This window comes from Oryctolagus cuniculus, chromosome 15, assembly GCF_964237555.1.
Source record: "Oryctolagus cuniculus chromosome 15, mOryCun1.1, whole genome shotgun sequence".
NCBI lineage: Eukaryota > Metazoa > Chordata > Mammalia > Lagomorpha > Leporidae > Oryctolagus > Oryctolagus cuniculus.
Window position 1 is genome coordinate 3814436 of NC_091446.1, and position 24840 is coordinate 3839275.

General features: G+C 48.1%; 1 protein-coding gene across 1 annotated transcript; it reads left to right on the plus strand.

Annotated features, from left to right (window-relative positions):
- Positions 1-4258: 4258 nt before the first annotated feature.
- On the plus strand, positions 4259-22864 carry MKI67 (marker of proliferation Ki-67). Its single transcript, XM_051833522.2, has 13 exons — positions 4259-4461; positions 4582-4734; positions 7593-7671; positions 7767-7882; positions 10247-10313; positions 14224-14269; positions 15109-16164; positions 17424-17599; positions 18837-19143; positions 19234-19352; positions 19455-19629; positions 22243-22399; positions 22846-22864. Exons 2-13 carry the CDS (start codon positions 4643-4645, stop codon positions 22862-22864), a joined length of 2409 nt encoding a protein of 802 aa, XP_051689482.2. The 5' UTR covers positions 4259-4461; positions 4582-4642.
- Positions 22865-24840: the final 1976 nt, after the last annotated feature.

The following is a 24840-nucleotide window of genomic DNA, read 5'->3' on the forward strand; positions in this document are numbered from 1 at the left end:
GAGGGCCTCAGAGGGCCTGCAGGGTAGGGGTTCATTCTAAACATGATTAGAAGCCTCTGTAGGCTGTAAGCCAGGAAGGGTCATGATCTGGTGAGAACATGCTCACTGTGCTATGGCCGTGGCCTTAACGAGGGGCCCAAGTTGAGGTCCCAGAGGCCAGCAGAGGTCAATCACCTCATTTCAGACCTGGGACACTGGAACAGGGAATTGCTAACAGAATTTGAGGTGGGGGAGAGGTGTGGTCCTGTCTGAGCTCCAGACAAGTTGTCCTGATAGAGGCCACCTCCCAGACAGACCAGGTACAAAGCCCAGAGGACACTGCTGTCAGGGAGGGGTGCCCCGCAGACCCAGGTCACCTCAGCTGTGGGATGCAGGTGAGAGGGGAGGGCGGGAGGAACTCAGCTTCTGACCTGGATGTGGGCAGGTGGGCCCTGCTCAGCGCGAAGCCCAGACAGGAAGTCAAACCTCAAAGAGCCCCCAGAACCAGGGCTCATTTTAGGACAGGAGATGGAAGCCAGGCAGGGGCTCAGGCATTAGGGCTGCCACCATGGCACATGTAGGAATCTCCAAGTCTCTGTCACATGAAAAGAGCGAGTTTGGACCAAGGCGTCTCAGAGGCCCTGGTGTCTGCCACCTTCCCCTCCCTGCCTGCCGGAAGCCACTTTGCCCTCCCTCTCCCCCTGAGGTAAGGTCAATATCTCTACTGACTGGAGCTTTATGTGAGGGTGGGGATTCGGGCTATGGGATGGGGAAGGAGATGTTGGGGAGGAAAGAATGGCTCCTGGCTGGCGCCGCCGCTCTCTAGGCTAATCCTCCACCTTGCGGCGCCGGCACACCGGGTTCTAGTCCCGGTCGGGGCGCCGGATTCTGTCCCGGTGGCCCCGGTGGCCCCTCTTCCAGGCCAGCTCTCTGCTGTTGCCCGGGAGTGCAGTGGAGGATGGCCCAAGTGCTTGGGCCCTGCACCCCATGGAAGACCAGGATAAGCACCTGGCTTCTGCCATCGGATCAGCGCGGTGCGCCGGCCACAGTGCGCTGGCCGCGGCAGCCATTGGAGGGTGAACCAACGGCAAAGGAAGACCTTTCTCTCTGTCTCTCTCTCTCTCACTGTCTACTCTGCCTTGTCAAAGAAAAAGAAAAAAAAGAGTGGTTCCTTTGATGGGCCCTGTGAGCCACGCCCACAGCCTCAGGAGGGTTCAAGGCCCACAGGAGGGTTCTAGGCTAGGATAGGGAGCCAGAGACTGGCCAGAGCCCAGGACCCCCGAAGACTCCTCCCCCTGTCCCAAGGGTGCTGTGGGAGACTGCCTGGACTGACTGTTTTCATGAAAGAGGGGCAGGCCCTGCCAGGAGTCCAGGCTCCCCAAGGGCTCCCTGGCCACCGTAAATGTCCCTGCTCTGTAACGCTCTCTCCCACACCAAATAGGGAGGTGCCTGGGGCTAAGAAGTGGACTCCCAAACTGCACTGTGGAGACATCTGTCCTGCCGGAAGGCTGCCTTCCTGCAAACATCCACAGCCACATCCCAGAGAAGCCTGGCCATCTGGTCCCTGCTTAAAAGCAGATCTGTGCGTTCAGACAACTGCTATAGAATCCGTACAGTGGAAACAAAGCTGCCTTACACAGCGCCTCCTTTCTGAACCGGGGTGTCAGCTCCCCAAGGTCCTAAGGGGCTTCGAGTCCCCAGATACCTCCAGTAGAAAATCAGGGCTGACAAACGCTTAGACTTGCTTCTGCTACTCTTTCTCCTAAGTTAGGAGCCCTCTGAAAGAAACTTTGTGTATCCTCACACACATTTTAAGTAGACATTTATTTTTCCATGGTAAATTTCAGTTACAGCAAAGGATGTGAATTTGTAGTTGCAAATACTGACCCGTTGAAACAAACCTGTACCTCATTCTCTTGAGTGTATTCTAGAGAATGAAATGGAGTGATAATTTGGTACTTATTACCATGTACTTAAAAACACAAACTTTATTTTAACAGCTAAGAATTTATAATTCCTCCCCCTTTTTTTCTTTAAAGATTTATTTTATTTATTTGAAAGAGTTACGAAGAGGTAGAGACAGAGAAAGAGAGGTCTTCCATCCGCTGGTTCACTCCCCAGATGGCCGCAATGACCAGAGCTGTGCTGATCCGAAGCCAGGAGCCAGGAGCTTCCTCCGGGTCTCCCACGCGGGTGCGGGAGCCCAAGGACCTGGGCCATCTTCCACTGCTATCCCAGGTCATAGCAGAGAGCTGGATCGAAAGTGGAGCAGCCGGGACTAGAACTGGTGCCCATGTGGGATGCCGGCCCCTCAGGCCAGGGCGTTAACCCGCTGCGCCACAGCGCCAGTCCCTAATTTTCCCCTTAAAGTTGTATTTTTACTCCACTTTTCCACTGAATTTTATCCCATTATGCCTCACAGATTTGGGTGCCTAAGCCTCTTGTTAGCTCCCAATCAACCTGTGCAAACACCACCCCCAACCCCCACCCTCACCCCCACCTGTCTCTCCCCCTCTCTCTGCCCATACATATATCTCACATAGTTACACACGGATGACACGGTTCGTCAAAGTGAACGTTTCAAATTTTAATACTAATTTGTAAAGCACAAAATCAAAGTGTATTGGAAATACACCCTCCAATCAGATGGACAGCCCAAGGTCAGGAATGGTGGACAGTGCCCACCGGCAGTGCGGGCAGGCAGGACTGGCAGCCAGAAGGAAGGGGAGAGACATGAACAGGGATCCCCTGAAGACGGGTTGGTTCTCTGGCTGACTGACCTTGAGCGCTCAGCGGCCTGAAAACTGTGAGAATTTGGACGCTGATTTCTGAGGCTGCTGGGTGTGCACCCCTGGAAGGCTCTACTGTCCACCCGGGGCCCCGGAGCTCTAACCCCGGGGTCTCTACTCCACACCCTGTTAGAGATCACAGCCCTGGCGGGGCGGGGAGGGGGTGTCTCTTCCCAGGCTCGAGTTCGGTGTTCATAGCAGAATCTGGCTGGGGGCCAAGCTTCCGTTCAGCAAAGCCGCTGCGAAACCCTCAAATGAAACAGGACCCGGCCGGGCTCTCCTCCAGACCAAGGCTGACCACTCTCTCCGGGTTGCCCCGGGTCTCTGCCTCGCTGGCCCGCGCTCCCCGGGGACCTGTGGGCAGGACTCGCGGGTGAGGTTGTTAACTCACACCTAGCGGCTCCCGGCCGGAGAGCAGCTGTCCCCGGAAAGCCAGCGGCCATTAGCACGACAAAGGGGCCCTGCGAGGTTTCGGAGTGAGCTCGGAGGAGGAAGTGGGAGCTACCGCCCCAAGGTTTCCTGCAGCCCGACCTCGGCCCAGCCCCGCGGAGCTGCGTGGCTTTAGAGTCCCACAGCGGATTTTCCTCGCGTGAATCCGGCTGCTCTGGGGCTCGTGGTCCCTCCACCCTTTCCAAAACTGGCCTGGGCTACCTCCGAAGTGCGTTTCCTAGAGTTGAAAAAAGTTCATTTTCAAGTAACCACGAGCCCCTTTCGCGCTAACAGTGACTTCCTTTTATGAGGACGCTCTCTCTCTTTTCCCCAGCAAGAATAGTGAAGAGCGCCTCGTGTCCGTGGGCATCCCGGGCTGGCCGCAGTGGACAGCCCGCCGCTCTCGCGCACACGCGCCGGCCGCCCGCGGACTCCGCGCCGCTGACCCCACGGTCCCGGGGTCCCCCGGCGCCTCAGGGGAGCTCGGGCCCGGGCCGAGGGCGGCGGATTCCTCCGGTGGTCAGCGCGGGGGTCCGGCCCCGACGGGCTGAGTGACAGCCCCGCCCTGCCGCCCGGCCGCGGCCGGCTCCGACCGCGACGCCGGGCTAACGCCGAGCGCCGCCGCCCCTCCCCGCGCAGTGGACAGGGCGCCGCAGTGGACAGGGCGCCGCAGTGGACAGGGCGCCGCGCTGGGGGCTGTGGGGCAGGACAGCCGCACGGCGCCCGCGGCCGGGTGTGAGGCTGAGGGGAGCCTGTACGTTCTTAATTTTTTTTAAATCTTAAATCCGCAGCGGCGAGTAACACCCGGGGGTTGAAGAGAAGGCCGGCGAGAGCTCGCCCCGACAGCGGGCCTTCGTCCGTCCCGCCGGGGAGCTCAGCGCGGCGCCGCCACACTCGCGCCCACGCCGGCCAGCCGCGCGCCCGCCGCCGGCCAGCCCCGCGGGCCCCGCCTCCCGCCCCGCCCACGCCCGCCTTCTCCCTTCCCATTGGCCCTCCCGCTGAGGCCTCCTGTCCAATCGCAGCGCTTAGCGCCAGAATTTGAACCGCCGTTTTCGTTTGAATCCGGCAGACGCGGCGGGCGGCCTGTGGCGGAGCCGCGGAGTCGGGACCTGCGCGCGGCGGCCGCGACCCCCGGGTCACGGGCGTGGGCTGTGCGGCCGCGCGGGGCGGACGAGGGGAGACGCCGTGGACGCGGTGCCAACTCCCTGCGGCGGACGCGGTGGGTACGGCGACCAGCGAGCCCGGCGCGGGCGCCTCGTCTGAGGTGAGCGGCGGCGGCTCGGCTGGGCGCGGGGGTCCCGGTGGGACCGTGGGGAGGGCCGCCCTTCCTGGCCCCGGGAGCCCCCGCGGCTCCCGGCCGGGATAACCCCCACCTCCCTTGCAGGCGCGGAGCTGGTCCGCCCGCCGCCGCCGGTCCCGGTCTCAGCCCGCGGCGCGGGGCGGCCATGGGGCCCAGCGCGCGCCTCGTCACGATCAAGAGGAGCGGGGCGGACGGGGCCCACTTCCCGCTGAGCCGGAGCGCCTGCTCGTTCGGAAGGTGAGCCCGCGCGCCGCGCCCGGCCGGCCCCCGCACGCGCCTCCGCCGCAGGCCGGCGGCCGAGTCACGCGTGGAAGTGGGCGGGTTTCTGGCTTTTCCAGCCCGACAAGGATTTCAGAGTTGCTAAGGGGGAGTGTGCAGGTGGTCCGCGTGCCTGACCGCCTGGTGCCCTCGCTCTGGGACGGCGGCAGGGAGGAGGGCGGGACGCCGGGCTGCTGGCTCTTTCTGGGAAAGTGGAGGAGTTTTGAGACCTGTTCCTCTGCTGGGGGTGATAACCGCGGCCCCCGGGTGAAGGGCACGGGGAACAAGCAGCTCCCCGCCCTGTCTGAAGTGTATCCCATAATGCAGACGCGCGGTGTCTGGTCGGCCTCGCCCTGTGCACGTTCTGGTCCCCCTGCACCCCACCCTCCACCCTTGGTCCCCCTGCACCACGTCCTCCCACCTCCACCCTTGGTCCCCCTGCACCCCGTCCTCCACCCTTGGTCCCCCTGCACCCCGTCCTCCACCCTTGGTCCCCCTGCACCCCGTCCTCCCAGCCCCACCCTCCACCTTGGTCCCCCTGCACCACGTCCTCCCAGCCCCACCCTCCACCTTGGTCCCCCCTGTACCCCGTCCTCCACCCCCACCCTCCACCCTTGGTCCCCCTGCACCCCGTCCTCCACCCTTGGTCCCCCTGCATCCCACCCTCCACCCTTGGTCCCCCTGCACCCCGTCCTCCCAGCCCACCCTCCACCCTTGGTCCCCCTGCACCACGTCCTCCCACCTCCACCCTTGGTCCCCCCTGTACCCCGTCCTCCACCCCCACCCTCCACCCTTGGTCCCCCTGCACCCCATCCTCCCACCCCCACCCTCCACCCTTGGTCCCCCTGCACCCCACCCTCCACCCTTGGTCCCCCTGCACCCCACCCTCCACCCTTGGTCCCCCTGCACCCCGTCCTCCACCCTTGGTCCCCCTGCATCCCACCCTCCACCCTTGGTCCCCCTGCACCCCGTCCTCCCAGCCCCACCCTCCACCCTTGGTCCCCCTGCACCCCGTCCTCCACCCTTGGTCCCCCTGCATCCCACCCTCCACCCTTGGTCCCCCTGCACCCCGTCCTCCCAGCCCCACCCTCCACCCTTGGTCCCCCTGCACCCCGTCCTCCCAGCCCCACCCTCCACCCTTGGTCCCCCCTGCACCCCGTCCTCCACCCTTGGTCCCCCTGCATCCCACCCTCCACCCTTGGTCCCCCCTGCACCCCGTCCTCCACCCTTGGTCCCCCCTGCACCCCGTCCTCCACCCTTGGTCCCCCTGCACCCCGTCCTCCCAGCCCCACCCTCCACCCTTGGTCCCCCTGCACCCCGTCCTCCACCCCCACCCTCCACCTTGGTCCCCCCTGCACCCCGTCCTCCCAGCCCCACTTTCCACCCTCGGTCCCCCCCCTGCATCCCGTCCTCCACCCTTGGTCCCCCTGCACCCCGTCCTCCACCCTTGGTCCCCCCTGCATCCCGTCCTCCACCCTTGGTCCCCCTGCACACCGTCCTCCCAGCCACACCCCCTACCCTGGTCCTCCTACCCCAGGCCTGCCACGCTCCTGCTCCTCCTGGTGCTTTTGCAGAGTTGGGACTTGGCTGTCGGAATGAACGCCCTCCCTGCTGTCTCTTAACTGATTTCTGCTCATTGTTCAGAGGTCTGTTTAAATGTGACTTGAGAACAGGGCTTTAAGGAAAGCGTGTCTTTGCTAGCACATTTTGGATGTCGAGTTTCTGGGTTGTGTCTTCTGCGAGACTAAGCTCGGCAAGGACAGGGCTGTCTGGTTAAGAATCGTGGGTTCAGGGCCGGGTCTGGTGTCTGTGTAGAAGAGGTGACTAATGTGTGACACTGTGGTAGGTGCGTGTTCGGTGGAAATAATGGCATGGATGTGTGGCTTTGCAGTTAGTGCATAGCGGTGGTTCTGAGGGAAGAACCACTTTTCCCCCTAGGGGACATTTGGGGAAGTCGGGGAGATTTTTTTCTCCTGTCAAAGCGGGGAGGGGCTTGCCACTGGTGTCAGTGAGTGGAGGCCAGGGCTGCTGCTCATCATCCACCAAGACACAGGACAGACGCCCCACACTCCAGCGAATGGTCATCTGGTCTAAAATGTCAGAGCCAAACAAAGCTGGGTTCTAGTGATGTCTCTTCTGGGGAGTTCTGATATCTACAAATCAAATCCTCTTTTGGGAGTTAAATGGTTTTTTCATAGCTTCTTTTTTTTTAAATTATTTAATAGCTTCCTTTTTCTTCAGAAGGAAAGGAAGCAATATTCCAGTCTCAGTGGTATGCTGGCTATTACACAGTAGTACTTGAGTATACTTTTATGAAAGATTTCATAATCTCGAACCCAATTCACAAGTTCTGGTCATATGACATAAGTAAGGAGAGAGGGTCTTAGACTCCAAAGGATCAAATGGGGAACAGCTTACACAGTTTATTCAGATTACACAGTTAGAAAACCATGTGATAGAACTGGAGCACCAGACTCCAGATAGCTACTAATAAGCTCTTCTCCGTAGTTTATGTCTGGGTAGAGAAGTGGTCCCTTCTGCTGCTCCCTACTGATGCTAACCTTCTGTAGAAAGACAGGTGCAATCTAGATAATTTTTTCCTTTGCTTGCAGATTTTAAGTTTTAAAGATCTAAAATAGCTGCTGTGGGATGCTTGTAAAAACTATTTACAAAATGAAAAGATTGTTTACATTGTCCATTTTGTTGCTATTCCTTTATGTCGTTATATTTACAGACCAGCTTACTAGTCAGATTCTATTTTATCTTGAAAAACTGAGGTAATTTTTAAAAAGTTACAGCCAACCAAAAAAAAAAAATCTTCATTCTTTCATATGAAGGGATATTGAATGTGACATTCGTATCCAGCTTCCGGTGGTGTCAAAACAACATTGCAAAATTGAAATCAATGAGCAGGAGGTAAGCTGGTTTTTTGGAAGTCAATGTTAAAAATGTTTAATTCACTTTTTATCTTCCAATATATTTACATATTATTCCCTTCTTTCTACTTGTAGGCAGTGTTGTATAATTTCAGTTCTACAAATCCGACAAAAGTAAATGGGTCTATTATTGATGGACCTATACAACTAAAACATGGAGATCTAATAACTATTGTTGATCGATCTTTCAGGTGGGTAAGAACTAATTGGGTTGACAAATGTGTCCAGGCTTGCTTTATGATTAGATATGGTTGACTGTTTTACAAATCTTATGCATGTGTGTGTGTGTGTTTTTAAAAATTTGTTTTAGGCCGGTGCCGCAGCTCACTAGGCTAATCTTCCACCTTGTGGCACTGGCACACTGGGTTCTAGTCCCGGTCAGGGCGCCGGATTCTGTCCCGGTTGCCCCTCTTCCAGTACAGCTCTCTGCTGTGGCCAGGGAGTGCAGTGGAGAATGGCCCAGGTGCTTGGGCCCTGTACCCCGTGGGAGACCAGGAGAAGCACCTGGCTCCTGCCTTTGGATCAGCGCGGTGCGGCGGCCATTGGAGGGTGAACCAACGGCAAAAGGAAGATCTTTCTCTCTGCCTCTCTCTCACTGTCCACTCTGCCTGTCCAAAAAAAAAAAAAAAAAAATTGTTTTAGAGACAGAGTTCTCATCCACTGGTAAATTCCCCCAAATGCCCACAGAAGACGTGGCCTCGGGTGGGAGTGGGGGACGGGAGCTCATTTCAGTTGTCCTCTGTGGTGGCAGAGACCCAAGTCTTGAACAATGACCTGCTGCCTCCAAGAGTGCTCTGGCAGAAAGTTGGAATTGGGAGTGGAACCAGGACTCGAACCCAGGCGTAGGAGAAGCAAGTGTTCCAAATGGGGTTTTAATTACCAGGCCAAACCGTTACCCTGTCATATGTATTGCAAAACAATGTGTATGGCATGGCTGCTACAGGCAGTGTTCTCCCTCTGTGTCTTAGATTTTGATCTATATTCTCAATGAATTTTCACGTGCTTGTTAGCTACTCTAGCAGGTATGTTTAAGTCACTTGTTGAGGATTTGTTTATTTTTCTTTCTTATTGCTCTGTCAGTTTTTTCTTATACATTTGGCAGTTCTACTGTGACATACAAGTTAAGAATTATGTCTTTCTGATGTATAGAACTCTGTCCTTTAGAAATGTCCTTTGCCTTATAATAGTATATTCTGCTTTGATGTTTCCTTTGAATGATAAGCAAAGCTAAGTTAGTTTCCTTCTAATTTGTGCTTGCATAGAATAACTTTCTACAACTTTAACTTTTCATAAACTTCATGGTTAAAGTTGTCTCAGAACTTGTTGTCAGGTGAATTTTTGTTTTTAATTGGAATTGGAAATTTTGGATGAACTGACCTTTTATCATTCTGCAATGTCCCTTGTGTGAAAAGTTTTGTCTTAATGGCTATTTTATCTAGTATTTAGTATATCCATTGCAGTTCTCTGTTTGCTGTTTGCATAAAATATCTTTTTCTGCCCTTTTTTTTTTTACGTTGAAAATTTATCTTGAATCTAAATTATGTCTGTTGTAGACAGAAAATAGCTAGGTCATTTCTGAAATCCATTCTGCTAAATAGATGTTTCCTAATGCATGCTTACATTGCATGTTTGTTTCTTTTATTGTACTTCCTGTGATTTTACCTTCATTTTTAGGGTTTATTTTTACTCAATTAGATTTGTATGTAGGAAATATCCGATGTATAATGGATACAAGATCTGTTTCTCCCAAATTAGATACTGTTCAAATTGAGATTGATTGAGATCATTAAAGACACCCAACAAAGATTCAAAAATGGATTTGAGGAAGAAAGATGCGGTTTAGAACTCTGCTGCCATGAGAATCAGTTCAGATGCTTGACAGCTTCAGATCTTACTCAGGTGGCATCTGAATTCAAACTTGGTCATTTCACTGAGGTACCAGAGTTTTCCTTATGCTAGATAAAGGATTACTTCTATGAATTGGCCCCTGAGGTTTGTCAGAACAAATCCATATCTTGATAAATGTGCCTTCCCAAGATGTACCTGTTTTGTCGAATGCAGGTTAAGTAAGTGGAAAACTGGAGTGATGATTGCTCACTGCAATTTCACTTTGCATTTGCCTTGTAGTGACAGCGTAGCCTTGTGCTTTCTCTGAAGGTGTGACTTCACTGTGTGATTAGAGAGCTCATTGCCTGCAGGTTTCTGGTTGACCTATGCCACTAGGTGACTTCCAGGAACATAAGAGGAAATCTGATTTTGCTCTTGGGTGCAATAGGTTCCCATATAGAAGGTGGAATCCTCCTCAGGTTAGTCAGTGATAGAAGTTAATCTGGCTTTCCAGCCTTCAACGGTGGTGTTTCAAAAGAAACTTATGGTAACTTATGTAAGGCTTTGTTATAGAAACACTTTACTAACTAAATATGCATCTATGTATAAGGTAATATATTGAACAAAACTTGACATTTGTTTCTTGATCCTTGCATATAACCTGTTATGGTCACCTTGGCCATGGGTTATGAATCTTTAATCTGAATCTGTCATCCTGTACACTGCAGGTATGAAAATGAAAGTCATCAGAATGGAAATAAGTCACCTAAATTTTCAGGAAAAAATCATGAACAGGTGAGGGCAACATTATCCAAGTTTGAACTCTAATTTTGTTTTAATGATATGAAGTCATTTGTGGGTATGTTGATTGATGAATGTTTTCTCACTTTAAATCAGTGGTAAAGTAGGGTAGCATATTGGTTGTAGAAAAAATGTAACTAAGGTATTAAAACAAAAAATTTAGACCTATTAAAATAATCTATTATTATATTTCCTTTTTGTTCAAAAATGGAAGTGCTAATTTTTTACTGAAAACTCTCTGGCCATGTCATGATCTTCTTTTTGTAAGCCTATGGATAGGATAACCATAACGAATAGAAATAACAATGAGAAACTGCATGATCTGGTGGCTCATTTTGTCTTCATTGTACCATCTGTCTATGCACCTGAAGTAATTACATGATGAAAATTCTGAATGGCAACAATTCTTCAAAATTTTGAAAGACAGATGACCTGTGGAACTAAAAGAGTTATTGGGCTTTGCTGTGTGAGAGACCCTGATAACTTGAGTATCTCGGTAAAACAAGTATTATAGAGTATACCTTATCAAAACACAATTCTGGGCACATGCTTGGAGATTTGATGGAATTTAGTAGCTTTAGGGCAAGTGCTAAGAATTCCTCTCTTTCCTACTTTTTGGAACGACACCATGAGCTACTTAGTTAGAGTTCTCTGGCTTCAAAGACTTATCTGAGTGCACCTGAAGTTCCAGTGCAAGGTCTCTGCGATGTTAAATATTCTTCCCTAGAGAAGAGACCTGAACTCATTTTGATTCTGGTGCTCATTGGCTTCTGTGGTAAAAGCTATTTTTTTAGATCTCCCATATACTAGGAACCATTCATCTTAAGTAAATAAGCCAAAAAGCTGGTTTTTCTGTATTTCTTGCACCATGGGTTAGATATATGCCACTCAGCAATCTAAAAACTTTTCATTCTGTCACTTGTCTGTGATAAAATGAACATGGGCTGGCATTGTGGCACAGTGGGTTAAGCCGCTGTCTGCAACACTGTCATCCCACAAGAATGCCAGCTCCCTGCTAATGTGCCTGGGAAAGCAGTGGAAAATGTCCATAGTGCTTGGGGTCCTGCAACTCACGTGGGAAATCCAGATGGAGTTCCTGGTTCCTGGCTTAGACTTGGCCCAGCCCCAGCTGTTGAGGTCATTTGGGGAGTGACCCAGCAGATGCAAACTCTTTCTCTCTCTCTCTGTAACTGCCTTTCAAATAAATAAATAGATCTTTTTAAAAAGTAAGTATTAAGATCAAGTAATTAGAAAGTGTTAACAGCATTTTTTTTTAAAGATTTATTTATTTTACTTGAAAGTCACAGTTACACAGAGAAGGAGAGGGAGAGAGGGAGAGAGAGGTCTTAACATCCAATGGTTCACACCCCAGATGGCCATAACGACCTGGAGCTGCACCGATCTGAAACCAGGAGCCAGGAGCTTCTTCCAGGTCTCTTATGCAGGTGCAGGGGACCAAGGACGTGGGCCATCTTCTATTGCTTTCCCCAGGCCATAGCAGAGAGATGGATCAGAAGTGGAGCAGCTGGGTCTTGAACTGGTGCCCATATGGGATGCTGGCACTGTGGGCGGTGGCTTTACCCACTCTGCCACAGCGCTGCCCCCCCCCCCCCCCGCCTTTTCTTAAAGATTTACAGCAATTTGGTAGGAATTTTATGGCTATCAAATATAATGATACAAGCAATATGAGATGTACTGTGTATTTTAAAACTTTTTGGAGTAGTTGATTTTTATTGTTAGAAGATTACTTCATGGCCAGTGCCGCGGCTCACTTGGATAATCCTCTGCCTGTGGTGCTGGCACCCCGGGTTCTAGTCCCGGTAGGGGCACTGGATTCTGTCCCAGTTGCTCCTCTTCCAGTAACGCTTTCTCTGCTGTGGCCCGGGAGTGCAGTGGAGGATGGCCAGGTCCTTGGGCCCTGTACCCGCATGGGAGACCAGGAGGAAGCACCTGGCTCCTGGCTTCGTATCGGCAGAGCGCACCGGCCGTATCAGCCATTTGGGGGGTGAACCAATGGAAAAGGAAGACCTTCCTCTCTGCTCTCTGTCTCTCTCACTGTCTAACTCTGCCTGTCAAAAAAAAAGAAGAAGATTACTTCAGACTGGAATATGAAACCATTTGCTCACATATATAGTTTGAAAAACTGTGGGTTAGATATAAAGAAATCTGGATCTGCTTAAATGAACTGATATTCTTTGCCTTTTATAGTATTTTGTAGGTCCCCCCCTCATATCAGGTGACATGTTTTTCTTCATTTAGAAGAACATGGGAATTTTGTTTCTTAGATATATGCTGTGCTTTAGTTGTTCCACCAGTGCTCCCACACAACTGCATAAGAAAGAAGGCACTGGCTGGCGCTGCGGCTCACTAGGCTAATCCTCCGCCTTGCGGCGCCGGCACACCGGGTTCTAGTCCCTGTCGGGGCACCGGATTCTGTCCCGGTTGCCCCTCTTCCAGGCCAGCCCTCTGCTGTGGCCCGGGAGTGCAGTGGAGGATGGCCCAAGTGCTTGGGCCCTGCACCCCATGGGAGACCAGGAGGAAGCACCTGGCTCCTGCCATCAGATCAGTGCGGCTCACCGGCCGCGGCGGCCATTGGAGGGTGAACCAACGGCAAAAAAGGAAGACCTTTCTCTCTGTCTCTCTCTCTCACTGTCCACTCTGCCTGTCAAAAAGAAAGAAAGAAAGTGAGAAAGAGAGAGAGAGAGAGCGAGCTGTTCATAGGGAGACAAAATAGGAACCCTGGCCTGATTCTCTTGGCTACAGTGCCTGAGCATGTACTCTGCACTTGTGCCTTAACTTGTAGGCTGTTAGATACACCCCAAGTCTCTTGCTGCCAAGAGGGCACACTTGCAAAAGAGCCTAAATGCACCAATAGGGTCAGTGGCCCATTTCTGATAAAACTAATAAAATCAGTAATTTTGTGCCTATGATGGGTTAACAGTACAATGATTTTTTTTTAAAAGATTTGTTTATTTATTTGAAAGAATTACACAGAGAGAGAAGGAGGCAGAGAGAGAGAGGTCTTCCATCCACTGGTTCACTCCCCAATTGGCCACAACGGCCGGAGCTTCACTGATCTGAAGCCAACAGCCCGGAGCTTCTTCCAGGTCTCCCGTGTAGGTGCAGGAGCTCAAGGACTTGGGCCCTCTTTTACTGCTTTCCCAGGCCATAGCAGAGAGCTGGATTGGAAGTGGAGCAGCCAGGACTTGAACCAGCGCCCATCAGATGAAGTTTAATTTTAGCTGCCTCTTCTTCATGTGTTTCTCAGAAGTTAGAAAAACTTGCTGAGGTTTGATTTAAATGATTCTAAGACTGCAGTCTGTTTCCTGTCTTATCACTTATGAGTAGTCTAGTGTTTCAAAGTCAGCCAAATATTTGTAACATGACCACAAGCTCCCTAGTGACTTGGGCCCATTTCTCAAAGTCTCTAAATGTCACTTAGGAACAGTTTGAAAAATACTGTTTTCGGGGCCGGCGCTGTGGCGCAGTGGGTTAACACCTTGGCCTGAAGCGCCAGCATCCTATATGGGCGCTGGTTCAAGACCCAGCTGCTCCATTTCTGATCCAGCTCTCTGCTATGGCCTGGGAAAGCAGTAGAAGATGGCCCAAGTCCTTCGGCCCCTGCACCCACGTGGGAGACCCGGAAGAAGCTCCTGGCTCCTGGCTTCAGATTGGCGCAGCTCCGGCCATTGTGGCCAACTGGGTAGTGAACCATCAGATCGAAGACCTCTCTCTCTCTCTCTCTCTCTCTGTCTCTTCTTCTCTCTCTGTGTAACTCTGACTTTCAAATAAAATAAATAAATCTTAAAAAGAAAAAAAAAAAGAAAAAATACTGTTTTATTGTTAAGAACATCAGTATGGAGGAAGGCATTTAAATCTATGTTCTTATTTTCCTAATTTGCAGGAGCCATCACGTCGTGTCTCAAGATCTGGCATCTCTTCTGAACCTGGTTTGTAGTGGTTTGGCTTTGTTCTGGGCTCCTGTAGGAGTGGATCTGTGTGTAGCCTAACATCAGGGACCGCATAGCAAGGGTTCAAATGTTGAATATCTGGGCTGTCAAACTTCTAAGGGTGCCTGTGATAAACAGGCAAATACCTGAGTTCACTTTTTCCCTAATAATTGATAGGATGCTGTGCTTAAAGGAGAGTCTAAGTATAAATAAATTGATTTTTCAGTTATCAACTTAATTCTGAGTAGTTTGATAGCATATGACACCTGGCATTTATTGTTAGAGTCTAATGTCATTTGGATTGTCACACTTGTATCTTTTTTTTTTTTTTTTTTTTTTTTTTTTTTTTTGACAGGCAGAGTGGACAGTGAGAGAGAGAGACAGAGAGAGAAAGGTCTTCCTTTGCCGTTGGTTCACCCTCCAATGGCCGCCGCTGCAGCCGGCGCACCGCGCTGATCCTGGCAGGAGCCAGGAGCCAGGTGCTTTTCCTGGTCTCCCATGGGGTGCAGGGCCCAAGCACCTGGGCCATCCTCCACTGCACTCCCTGGCCATAGCAGAGAGCTGGCCTGGAAGAGGGGCAACCGGGACAGAATCCGGCGCCCCAACCGGGACTAGAACCCGGTGTGCCGGCGCCGCAAGGTGGAGGATTAGCCTATTGAGCCACGGCGCCGGCAAACACTTGTATCTTAAGGCTTACTAACTTTAGGCATTAAGTAATTGGTAGAATAAGTAAAAAACTAGATTATAAGGGAGTTTGAAGCACAGTCTTGAGTTCCTCAAATGCTTATCACTAAGAAAATGCTGAACTTCTGTTTCTTATTTCATAATCTATTGCCAAGATTCGAGAGATCAAGATTCCAAAGCCCATTCAAAAATCCCTGAGGGCAATGGTTCAGGAAGGCCTCTGGCGCGCGTCGAGAATGTCACAGGAGACGGTTGTGCCTCGGCGGGCTCAGAAGACAGCGTTGCCCAGGAAATGCCCCGTGGTCACTCCTCAGCCCATCCTGGACATCGTGACAGAAATGCAGGAGCTTTCCCTTCTGAGGAGTTTAAAGAAAGCTGCAGGCTGGCAGTAGTGAGCTGTGGTGGGGAACTGAAGCCTCTTCCCTCTACGCAGTGTCTTGACAGCAGCCGGAAAGAAGAATCTCCCTTTCAGAAGCTTTATCAGTCCATGAAGGAGGAGTTAGGTGTAAACTCACACACAGGAAACGCTCTGCAGTATCGTAAAAAATCAGGATCGCAGGTGGATTTCATGACAGAAAAGGCAAGTACTGATGATTTTCACAGAGGGAACCAGCAGCTGGGCTCAGGGAAATCCGGACTGAAATGTGGCAGACGCTCGCTTGTGAGAACAGCTTCACCTGCACTGGAGAGCAGCCAAGAGCGGCGGCGTGGAGTGGACTCTGCCCAGTCTCATGGAGCGGCCAAGAGCCCCTGCACTCCTCTGTCTGAGAGGACTCAAGTGAAGACCCCAGCGCGATATTCCCAACAAAACTCACAACAGCGTACGCATGAAGACCCGTGTGCTGTTGATGGAAGAGAGCCTGAGAATTTAGATACGAGTGAAGGCTTCAAAGCCGATGATAAAACAGTCAGCCCTGGGAGGCCCTTAACTAGAAAGCGAACACCAATAAAAGCTGAGGAGGCCTCGCACTCTGACAAAGCGGAAGATCTCTCTTCCAGAAACAGACGTGCTCCTGCAAATGTGCGCATTCTGCCCACGGACACCGAAATCCAGAACCAGCCTGCAGCTCAGTGGCTCACTCCAGCTGAAAAGAAGGTTGAGAAGGGTTCTCCCCACAAGCCTGAACAACTGGGCCCTACAGCTGGACCGATTTCCTCTGGGTTACCTGGTCTCAGTTCAGTTGATATCAACAACTTTGGTGATTCCATTAGTAAGTTTATTTAACTGTAAATTTTTTCCCTAAAAGATTCACACCTCCCTTATGTGTAGATATGAATTAATGAGATCTTCATTTGATCAGTAATGATTAGCTTTGTGGTAGAGAAGCTACCAAGCACAGTGGTAAGAGACATAGTATTAGATGACATATGAGTACTGAAGACCTAGAAAATCAGAACAAGGAGTGACCGAGGGAAGCGCAGGATCTTGAGGAAGCACAGTGCAGGACCTTACGTGGGGTAGTCCACGGACATACCTGATTCTCTTTTTCCATGTATCACAAAATAGAAAAGGGAATAATTGCAGCTGCTTTTCCCGTGGGGTTTAATTCAGAACTAGAATCAACTGAATCATCTGAGTTTAGTTGTTTAAGTCAGGAGGTCCCTTGGAAACCATTGAACATAGTGGTAGTCCTCAGGTATTTATTTTCTGTTCTGCAAGCAGTCGGTTATGAGTCCTAGACCAGACTCATGGGCATGCTTCACAGACATTAACTTTTGATCCCCAAAACAGGAATGCCCATGAGTAGGTTTTCTTCCTATTGTGTTTTGCAAATGGTGAAGGTGACAATACAGTCAGTGGCAGGGATAGGAAGTTTGGAGCGGGCGTGGTAGTTCCTTGGCCTCTTCCTATGAATTTCAGAGATGCCTCAGAGAAAAAAAGTGTCTCTGGCATTGTGATGCCACAATCCTAACACCAGAGCTGTTTCTGCAGATGGCCTTTGGTACATGGGCACCTGTAAAACTAGACCCCTACCCTTAAGTTACGATGTTTCCTGAGTCTCCTAGAGGATGCCTCACTTGGACAGGAGATGCCTGTCCGTGGATGGGGGCTGAGTTGCATTGATTGATTGATGGTGAGCATCACCTGGACAAATTTCACAGCTCGTTTGTCTGCTTCACTAGGTAGATCTGGGCCATGCCCAAGTCCATGGCTTTTTAGCATAATCTTAAGAACACTACTAAAATTCTGTCTCCATCATTCCTATGCTCCAAAGTGAAACCATTGCTGCAGACAGATCACTTTTTAGAGCTACGCTGTGTGCAGTGTGCCACATTGGAACCTGATACCTTTTCAAGAAGTCTTGAAACAGCTTTATCCTTGTCAATATTATGAGAATGAAGGTGTGCTGTGGGTGTCAACTTTCAATAAATATTTGACTCATTGGCTTTTGACACTAATTTGAAATAAATCCTTAGTTTTAGTGTGGCTTTTTCATTTCCCTTCTCACATTTATATTCCTTACTTTAGATAAGAGTGAGGGAATGTCCTTGAAAAGAAGGCGTGTGTCTTTCGGCGGTCGTCTGAAGCCTGAATTATTTGATGAAAACTTGCCTCCAAATACACCGCTCAAAAGAGGAGAAACACCAATGAAAAGGAAATCTCTTGCAACTCAAACTCCAACTGTCCTGAAGAAGATCATAAAGGTGGGTTTGACAGTATTCTTTTTCAACCCAAAGGCACTCAAACCTGGTATGTAGTACTTCCAAAATCCTGACACAAGTACAATTAGTGTAGTTTTTAAAAACTAAATGAAAGCTCATTTATTTGGATCTAGAAAGTGAACATCTGGATTCCTAACTGCTGCAAGATGGCTGACAGCTGGGGGTTCAGGGAGTCGGGGATTCCTTAGCACTTTTCTCTTTAAGACAGACATCTTACTCTCCCACCTGCAAGAGCCACATAATCACCATGGGTTCTGTAAAAACTAAAAAGATTCTGGCTATATCACAATATGTGGCCATAAAGATTGTTTTATTTTAGAAGTATAAGGTGATAGCTAAGGCATTTAATTTGTGAAAAGGAAAATCTTTGGTAAAATCTAATACACAATCAGCTTTTTAGAAATTTTAGGCCTGTTCTTTTGTTGTACTGTCCTTTCTAATATATTTTTAAACATATGAGAAATATCTTTTCATCAACTATTATTAAATTTCTATTTATTTCAAAGGCAAAGTCGTGGAGGGAAAGATGGGAGCAGGGAATACAGACCTTCCATTTACTGGTTCACTCCTCAAATCCTTGCCATAGCTAGAACTGGGCCGGGTGGCAGGCAAGAGTCAGGAACTCCATCTGGATCTCCCACGTGGGTGACAGGAACCAAAGTAGTTTGGTCCTCATCTGCTGCCTCCCAGGTGTATTAACAGGAAACTAAATTATAAATAGAGGCAGGAATGCAGGTGCCCTCAAGTGGTGTCTTAAGTCACTGTGCTACTTGGCCACACCCTTGTTTCTAGATCTCCAGAGTTCACCTTCATAACAGAGTCTGTGTGGTCTTTATTTTCCCTTGGTACTAAAAAGGGGTGAATACGTATGCCTAGTTCTTTGCTGTTTTATCCTGTCTTACTGAAGCAAACAGCCTCCTTCCAAGGCAGACCACAGGGGACTGTGGTTTGCTGGGACTGAGATTAGCGCTCCTTTGTCTCACTATGATCAGAAGGTTCCTCTGTCTTAAATACCTCAGTTCAGAATTGACTGCTACTTTTATAGCCTTTTCTTAAATGTTAGGACAGGCTCATCTTTACCTTAGCTTTGAGGAACAGTGGTTTGAATGTTTGTTGCTTGAGGATTTAAGCAGCTGAAATTCTCAATCAGGTGGGTTTCTAATAGGACAAATGTTACCTGTCTTGGTAAGGTTTCCTGTGAACATTTCTGTCTTTACAGGAAAATCCTCAACCATCAGGAAAAGAGTCTTCAGAAATCTCTTTGGAACTGACCACGCGAGGCAGGTTTTTGAGTTCTCCGGCTCCGAGTCCTCCAGTTGCGAATGATCAAAGACGTAGGTCGTGCAGAGCATCCTCTGCCTCTGGTGGCAGCAGATCTCCCCAGCAGACAGACTTTCCTAAGAAAGGAGGAAGGAAGAGTGGCAGCTTACCCTCAAAGAGAACGTCCATCAGTCGAAGTCAACATGATATTTTACAGATGATTTGTTCTAAAAGAAGGAGTGGTGCTTCAGAAGCCAATTTAATTGGTTAGTATTGTATTGGCAAATATATATTAAGGTGAATGGTTTCTCACCAATACCAGTTTTTGTAGGTTTACCATCTTTTCTCTTTAACAGTTGCAAAATCTTGGGCAGATGTGGTAAAACTTGGTGCAAAACAAGCACAAACTAAAGTTGTAAAACAAGTCCCTCAAAGGCAGGTGAACAAAAGACCAAGAAGACCTAATACTCCAAAGGTATGGTGCTCCCGTATGTATTGCTGTTTCACACATGCTGCTGCTAAGCCTGCATGGGGAGTAAGTGTGTGCTTTGATGTGTTCATTTCCTTTTTTCCCTAGAAGACTGCAGAGAGTCTTCACAATCAATTCAGCACAGGCCATGCCAATTCTCCTTGTACCATTGTCATAGGGAGGGCTCATGTTGAAAAAGTAAGCGCACCTGCTCGGCCCTACAGAATGCTGAACAACTTTGTTTTCAACAACAGAAAAATGGACTTTAATGAGGATCTTTCAGGTAAAAAATAACTGGCTCTTTTAGGCCTGCTATGTGATGTTGGTGCTTTCTACCTATATTTATTTGCTGTAAATGGGATTATAAAATAAACAATGGAATCAACTTTCTGGGGTCAAAGTATTTGAGGAACATGAAGTTGGTTTGGAGTACAAGGGCAGTTTTGATAATTTTGGGGATCATGTGTACTACATGAAGTATATTTGGAAATGTTAAATGCATATTTTTTCCTTAGAGAACAGCATCTAGCCTATAAATAGAAAGTGGAAAATGCTTTATAATGAAGAAGACAACTGGCTGTTACTTATAATTGCCTTCTCCTTGAAATATATTAATGATTTGTCCCAGGAATGGATTCGTTGTTTTGAAGCACTATTTTTCTTCAAGATTTACTTTTTTTCTCGTTAACTGTTCCTTGAAAGAAAACCCTATGGGAAGTTTCTTTTAAACCATTAATAAGGAAGTGAATGTTTTACTTGATGCCCACTCTCTGTAGAAGTGTGACTTAATTTGATTAATCTTGTAGTAGGTAAGAACCATGGCAAGAAAGCAGATTTTAGGTTTCATGGAATATAACTGATGGTTTCCACTGTATGTGTTTTCGGAGGGAGGTGAGGTTTGAACTGGATGGGGGATCTTCTTTCTCTCTCGCAGCAGTTACGAGCTGGAAGCATTGCACTCCTCAGGGTAGTGCATGCGAATCACCTCTAGTAGCAGCTGTTGGATCAACCCACTTATCTACTAAACAACAGCAGAGAGTGCATTGGCATAAACTTATACACTTATAGATTATAAACCAATATGTATGTATGTATGCATATATACATGTGTGCATGCCTCCAAATATTACAAAACCAATGCCTTAAAATTAATTTTAAGATAAAATAAGACTTTTTAATTTTTTAAAGATTTATTTATTTGAAAGAGTTACACCGAGAGAATAGGAGAGTCAGATAGAAAGAGTTCTTCCATCCAATGGTTCACTCCCCAACTGGCCGCAACAGCTGGAGCTGCGCCGATCCGAAGCCAGGAGCCTCCTCCGGGTCTCCCACGGGGGTGCAGGGGCCCAAGGACCCGGGCCATCTTCCACCGCTTTTCCAGGTCACAGCAGAGAGCTGGATCGGAAGTGGAGCAGCCGGCCCTCGAACCGGTGCCCATACGCAATGCTGGCGTCCCAGGCCAGGGCTTTAACCCGTGGAGCCACAGCGCTGGCTCCCTTAATTTTATTTTTTAAGATTATTTTGAAAGTCAGAGTTACAGAGAAAGAGAGAGAGACTGAGAGATGTTCTATCTACTGGTTTACTCCCCAGGTGGCCGCAATGGCCAGTGCTGGTCCAGGCCAAAGCCAGGAACAAGGAGCTTCTTGCAGTCTTTCCTGCGGGTGCAGGGGCTCAAGCACTTGGGCCATCTTCCACTGCTTCCCCAGGTGCATTAATAGGAAAGTGCCCTTATGGAAAGACTGTGTCACAGGTGGCAGCTTAACTTACTGTGACACAATGCCAGCCCCAATATGTAAGACTTTATTTTTTTTTTAAGATTTATTTATTTATATTTATTTATTTGAAAGAGTTACACAGAGAAGGAGAGGCAGAGAGAGAGAGAGAGAGATCTTCCATCCACTAGTTCAAGCCCCCAGTGGCCACAACAGTAGGAGCTGGGCCTATCCGAAGCCAGGAGCCAGGAGCTTCTTACAGGTCTCCCACACTGATCCAGGGGCCCAAGCACTTGGGCCATCTTCTACTTTCCAGGCCATAGCAGAGAGCTGGATCAGAAATGGAGCAGCTAGGACTCGAACTTGTGCCCATATGGGAAGCTGGCATTGCAGGTGGCAGCTTTCCCTGCTATGCCACAGTGCTGACTCCACGTAAGACTTCAAATACCTAACACCCAGGACAGTGGCTTATCTCAAGCATTCCTTCTTTAAGCACTTTCCTAAAGTCTAATAAAACTCACTGTGGCATAACTTCTATTTCAAGGTCCATATCTACTGAGGACTAGTTTGTAGTATTTTAAGTAAGGCCTGGAATGAATGCAGAGGGGGATGATTGTTAGTGGATGGACTGGTTTGAATGGGAGCCTTTGGAACAGGTTTTCCTAACACATTTTGCAGACAGCTGCTAGTTGTAGTAGTGTTTTCATCCATCAATACAGAACAAGAAAAATAAAGAGAACACAGGGGGTTTTATGTTTTTATCTTCCACATAAAGTATTATATTTTTCTCCCTAAGGTTATGTCAGTACTAATTATTGATAATATTGGTTTTTTTTTAAAGCTCATTTCTTGACAGTACAAAAATGGGAAGCACTGTCATTTTGTAAAATGTGAAATGTACTTAATGTACAAATAGTATTTGTACATAAAGGCTAGAAGTCTAGGACTGTTAAAAGATAACATTGGGGGGAGGGGCGGTACAGTGGGTGAAAGCCCTTAAACAAAGTGAAGAACATATATCTTTTCTTTTTTCTCACTATAAATGAAATTACCCGTTTTATGAGTTTTCTGTGGACCAGAAATTCTAAAGAGGTGTCTATCTATTTACTTGCCATTGTGTGGTTCATCCTATTTGAGGGTTGTGATGGTTCTAAACATTGTGTTTGTAATTATTCATTTACCAGGGCTGACTGAAATGTTCAAGACTCCGGTGAAGGAGAAACCAGAGATAAACACCTGTCCCATCACTCTTTCAAACTCAGAGAATTTGCTTGGGAAAAAGTTGGAAGTAACTATTTCTGGAGAAAAACCTCTGCCTCCCACATTGGAGAATTTTGGTTGGTTTCATTTTTTTCCTAGTACTGTGATGTTTTTGGCTAGGAACTTAAAGATAGTATTATTTTCTTATAAAGAATATTGTATAACTTCTACAGCAGATATTCCTTTTCTGTTCTCTTGTATTAAGCAGAGATTCCTATCAGCTGTTGGGCTCACACTGACATCCATTTAACCTACAAAGAAAGTCTCAGTCAGTAAGATTAAATACTCTGTGTATACTTTTAACTTCTTAATTTATAAGAGGATACCATAGCAGAGAAGTACATTATTCTTTCATCATACCTCTATATAAATTATTCAAATTTAAGATTATTACAAATTATAAAAAAAGAGATAGCTATTTCTGTATCCACAAACTTTTCAGATGGGATCAGGTTGCAGAGTGAGTGTGAAATGGTAGATGTAATTCTGTCTTACTCTCAATGGGTCCTGGTCACTGTTCCTGTCAGGGAGTCTGTGATCCCCTGAGGAAAGTAGATGTTTCTTTGTAACATGGGCCCTCAGCACACAGCAGAGATGCCATGTCATCCCATTGGCGGTTCAGTACAAGTGTAAGTTGTTTCTGTATGAAGAAAAGGAAATGGCTCTATTGAGATCAATGATGCGTGGCACAGCAGCCTACAGAAAACCTTAAGGAATTTTTCCCCTGAATGTAATGGCAGATTCTAATTTCCACCTAAGTTATACCCTTACAAGTATTAAGTTACACCCCAGCAAGTAACATTAAATTCTTATGTGTGCATGTGTTATTGGTATGACTGCTGTCTAGCAACATGTGTAGCCTCATATTCTCAGTCATGGAGACACAAAAATTATTTGTATGTTTTATAAAAATCAAGTACTAAGAAGGCTAATAGACAGTTGATGGTGCACATATTGTATTTACTTTTATTTCTTACAGGAGAAAATGTGACCTCTTGTACTCAGAATGCAACAAAACAGCCATCTGATAAATGTTTTGCAAGCCCTACAATAAGACAGCAGTGCATACAAGAAAATGAAAATGTTGTGAAGACACCTAGGAACAGCTGTAAAATGACTCATGTCAAGACAAAAACTCCACGTTCTGAGGCAGAGCCTCTGAAGACAGTGTCCACTGTAAAGAAGTTGAGAAAGTCTACAGAGCTCCGAAATACACAAATAACACCTTTAGAAAGTAAAAATGAAATAACAGAGGCTGACATTGTGGAGAACATCTTAGGGAGACCTCTGAGGAAGACACCACAACGAGAAAAGAAAGCAGAGGAAGAGAAGAAGGATGGCGAGAGACCTTTGGAAACTTGTAAGGAAATTATCAAGTCCAATGAAAACTGTGAAAGGATGACTCCTCTGAGGAGATCAAGCAGAACTTGGGGTCAGAAATGTGAACCCACAGATGAGCAGATAAGCCATGAGGAGTTACACAAACCAGAACCCACTAAAGATCTATGGGATAGCCATGTGCTTTATCAAACACTGGACTGCACCAAGGAACCAGTGAGTAAGGAGGGCAGAAGAGCTAACACACCCTGTGAGTCTCCACAGTCAGAACTAATCAAAACCCCAAGAAGTGGGAAGAAGTGGCTGAAGACGCCTCCAGAGAAAGGGAACGTGAAAGAGAAGCTCTCAGCACTGGAAAAGCTGAAGCAAACAGAACCAGTAAGTGATGATAAAAGTGTCAGCACAGCCAAGGATACTCCAAAGCAGACTCTTGATGTAGCAGCTCCTGCAACTGGAACAAAGAAGTTGCCAAGAACTCCGAGGAAAAAGACTCAATCCCTGGAAGATCTCACTGGCTTAGAGGAACTGTTCCATACTCCAAAATGCTCTGATGAGCCCGTGACTGTTGGCCAAATGACTAATATGCCATGCAGGTCTACTCAACCAGAGTCAGCAAGCCCAAAAACACACCCTAAGACGCCTTTGAGGAAAGTGGATGTAGAAAAAAAGCTCTCAGCTTCAGGAAAGCCATCACAAATAACCAGGGGAACTGTGCACACACCCAAAGCACCAGAAGGTGATGGCAAGGGTTTTGAAGCTTTTAGGGAATTTGCAAAGCAGAAATTGGACCCAGCAACAACTGTGACTGGCAGCAAGAAAAGGCCAAAAGTACCTAAGGAAAAGGCCCCACTCTTAGAAGACCTGTCTGGCTTCAAAGAACTCTTCCAGACACCTGAGCCTGCCAAAATCCCAGTGACTGTTGGTAAAATCACAATTCCATGGGATTCACCACAACCAGAACATACCAAAACCCCAGCAAGTTTGAAAAGACGACTCAAGACAAGCCTTGGGAAAGTAGACGAACAGGGAGAATTCTTCGCACCCAGGAAACTGACAGAGTCATCAGGCAAAGGCATGTTCCTACCTCAAGAACCAGTACATGATGAGAAATGCGTTAAAGCATTTACTGAAACTCCAAAGCAAAACCCAGACTTAATAGAAAATTTAAGTGGATGTAAGAGACG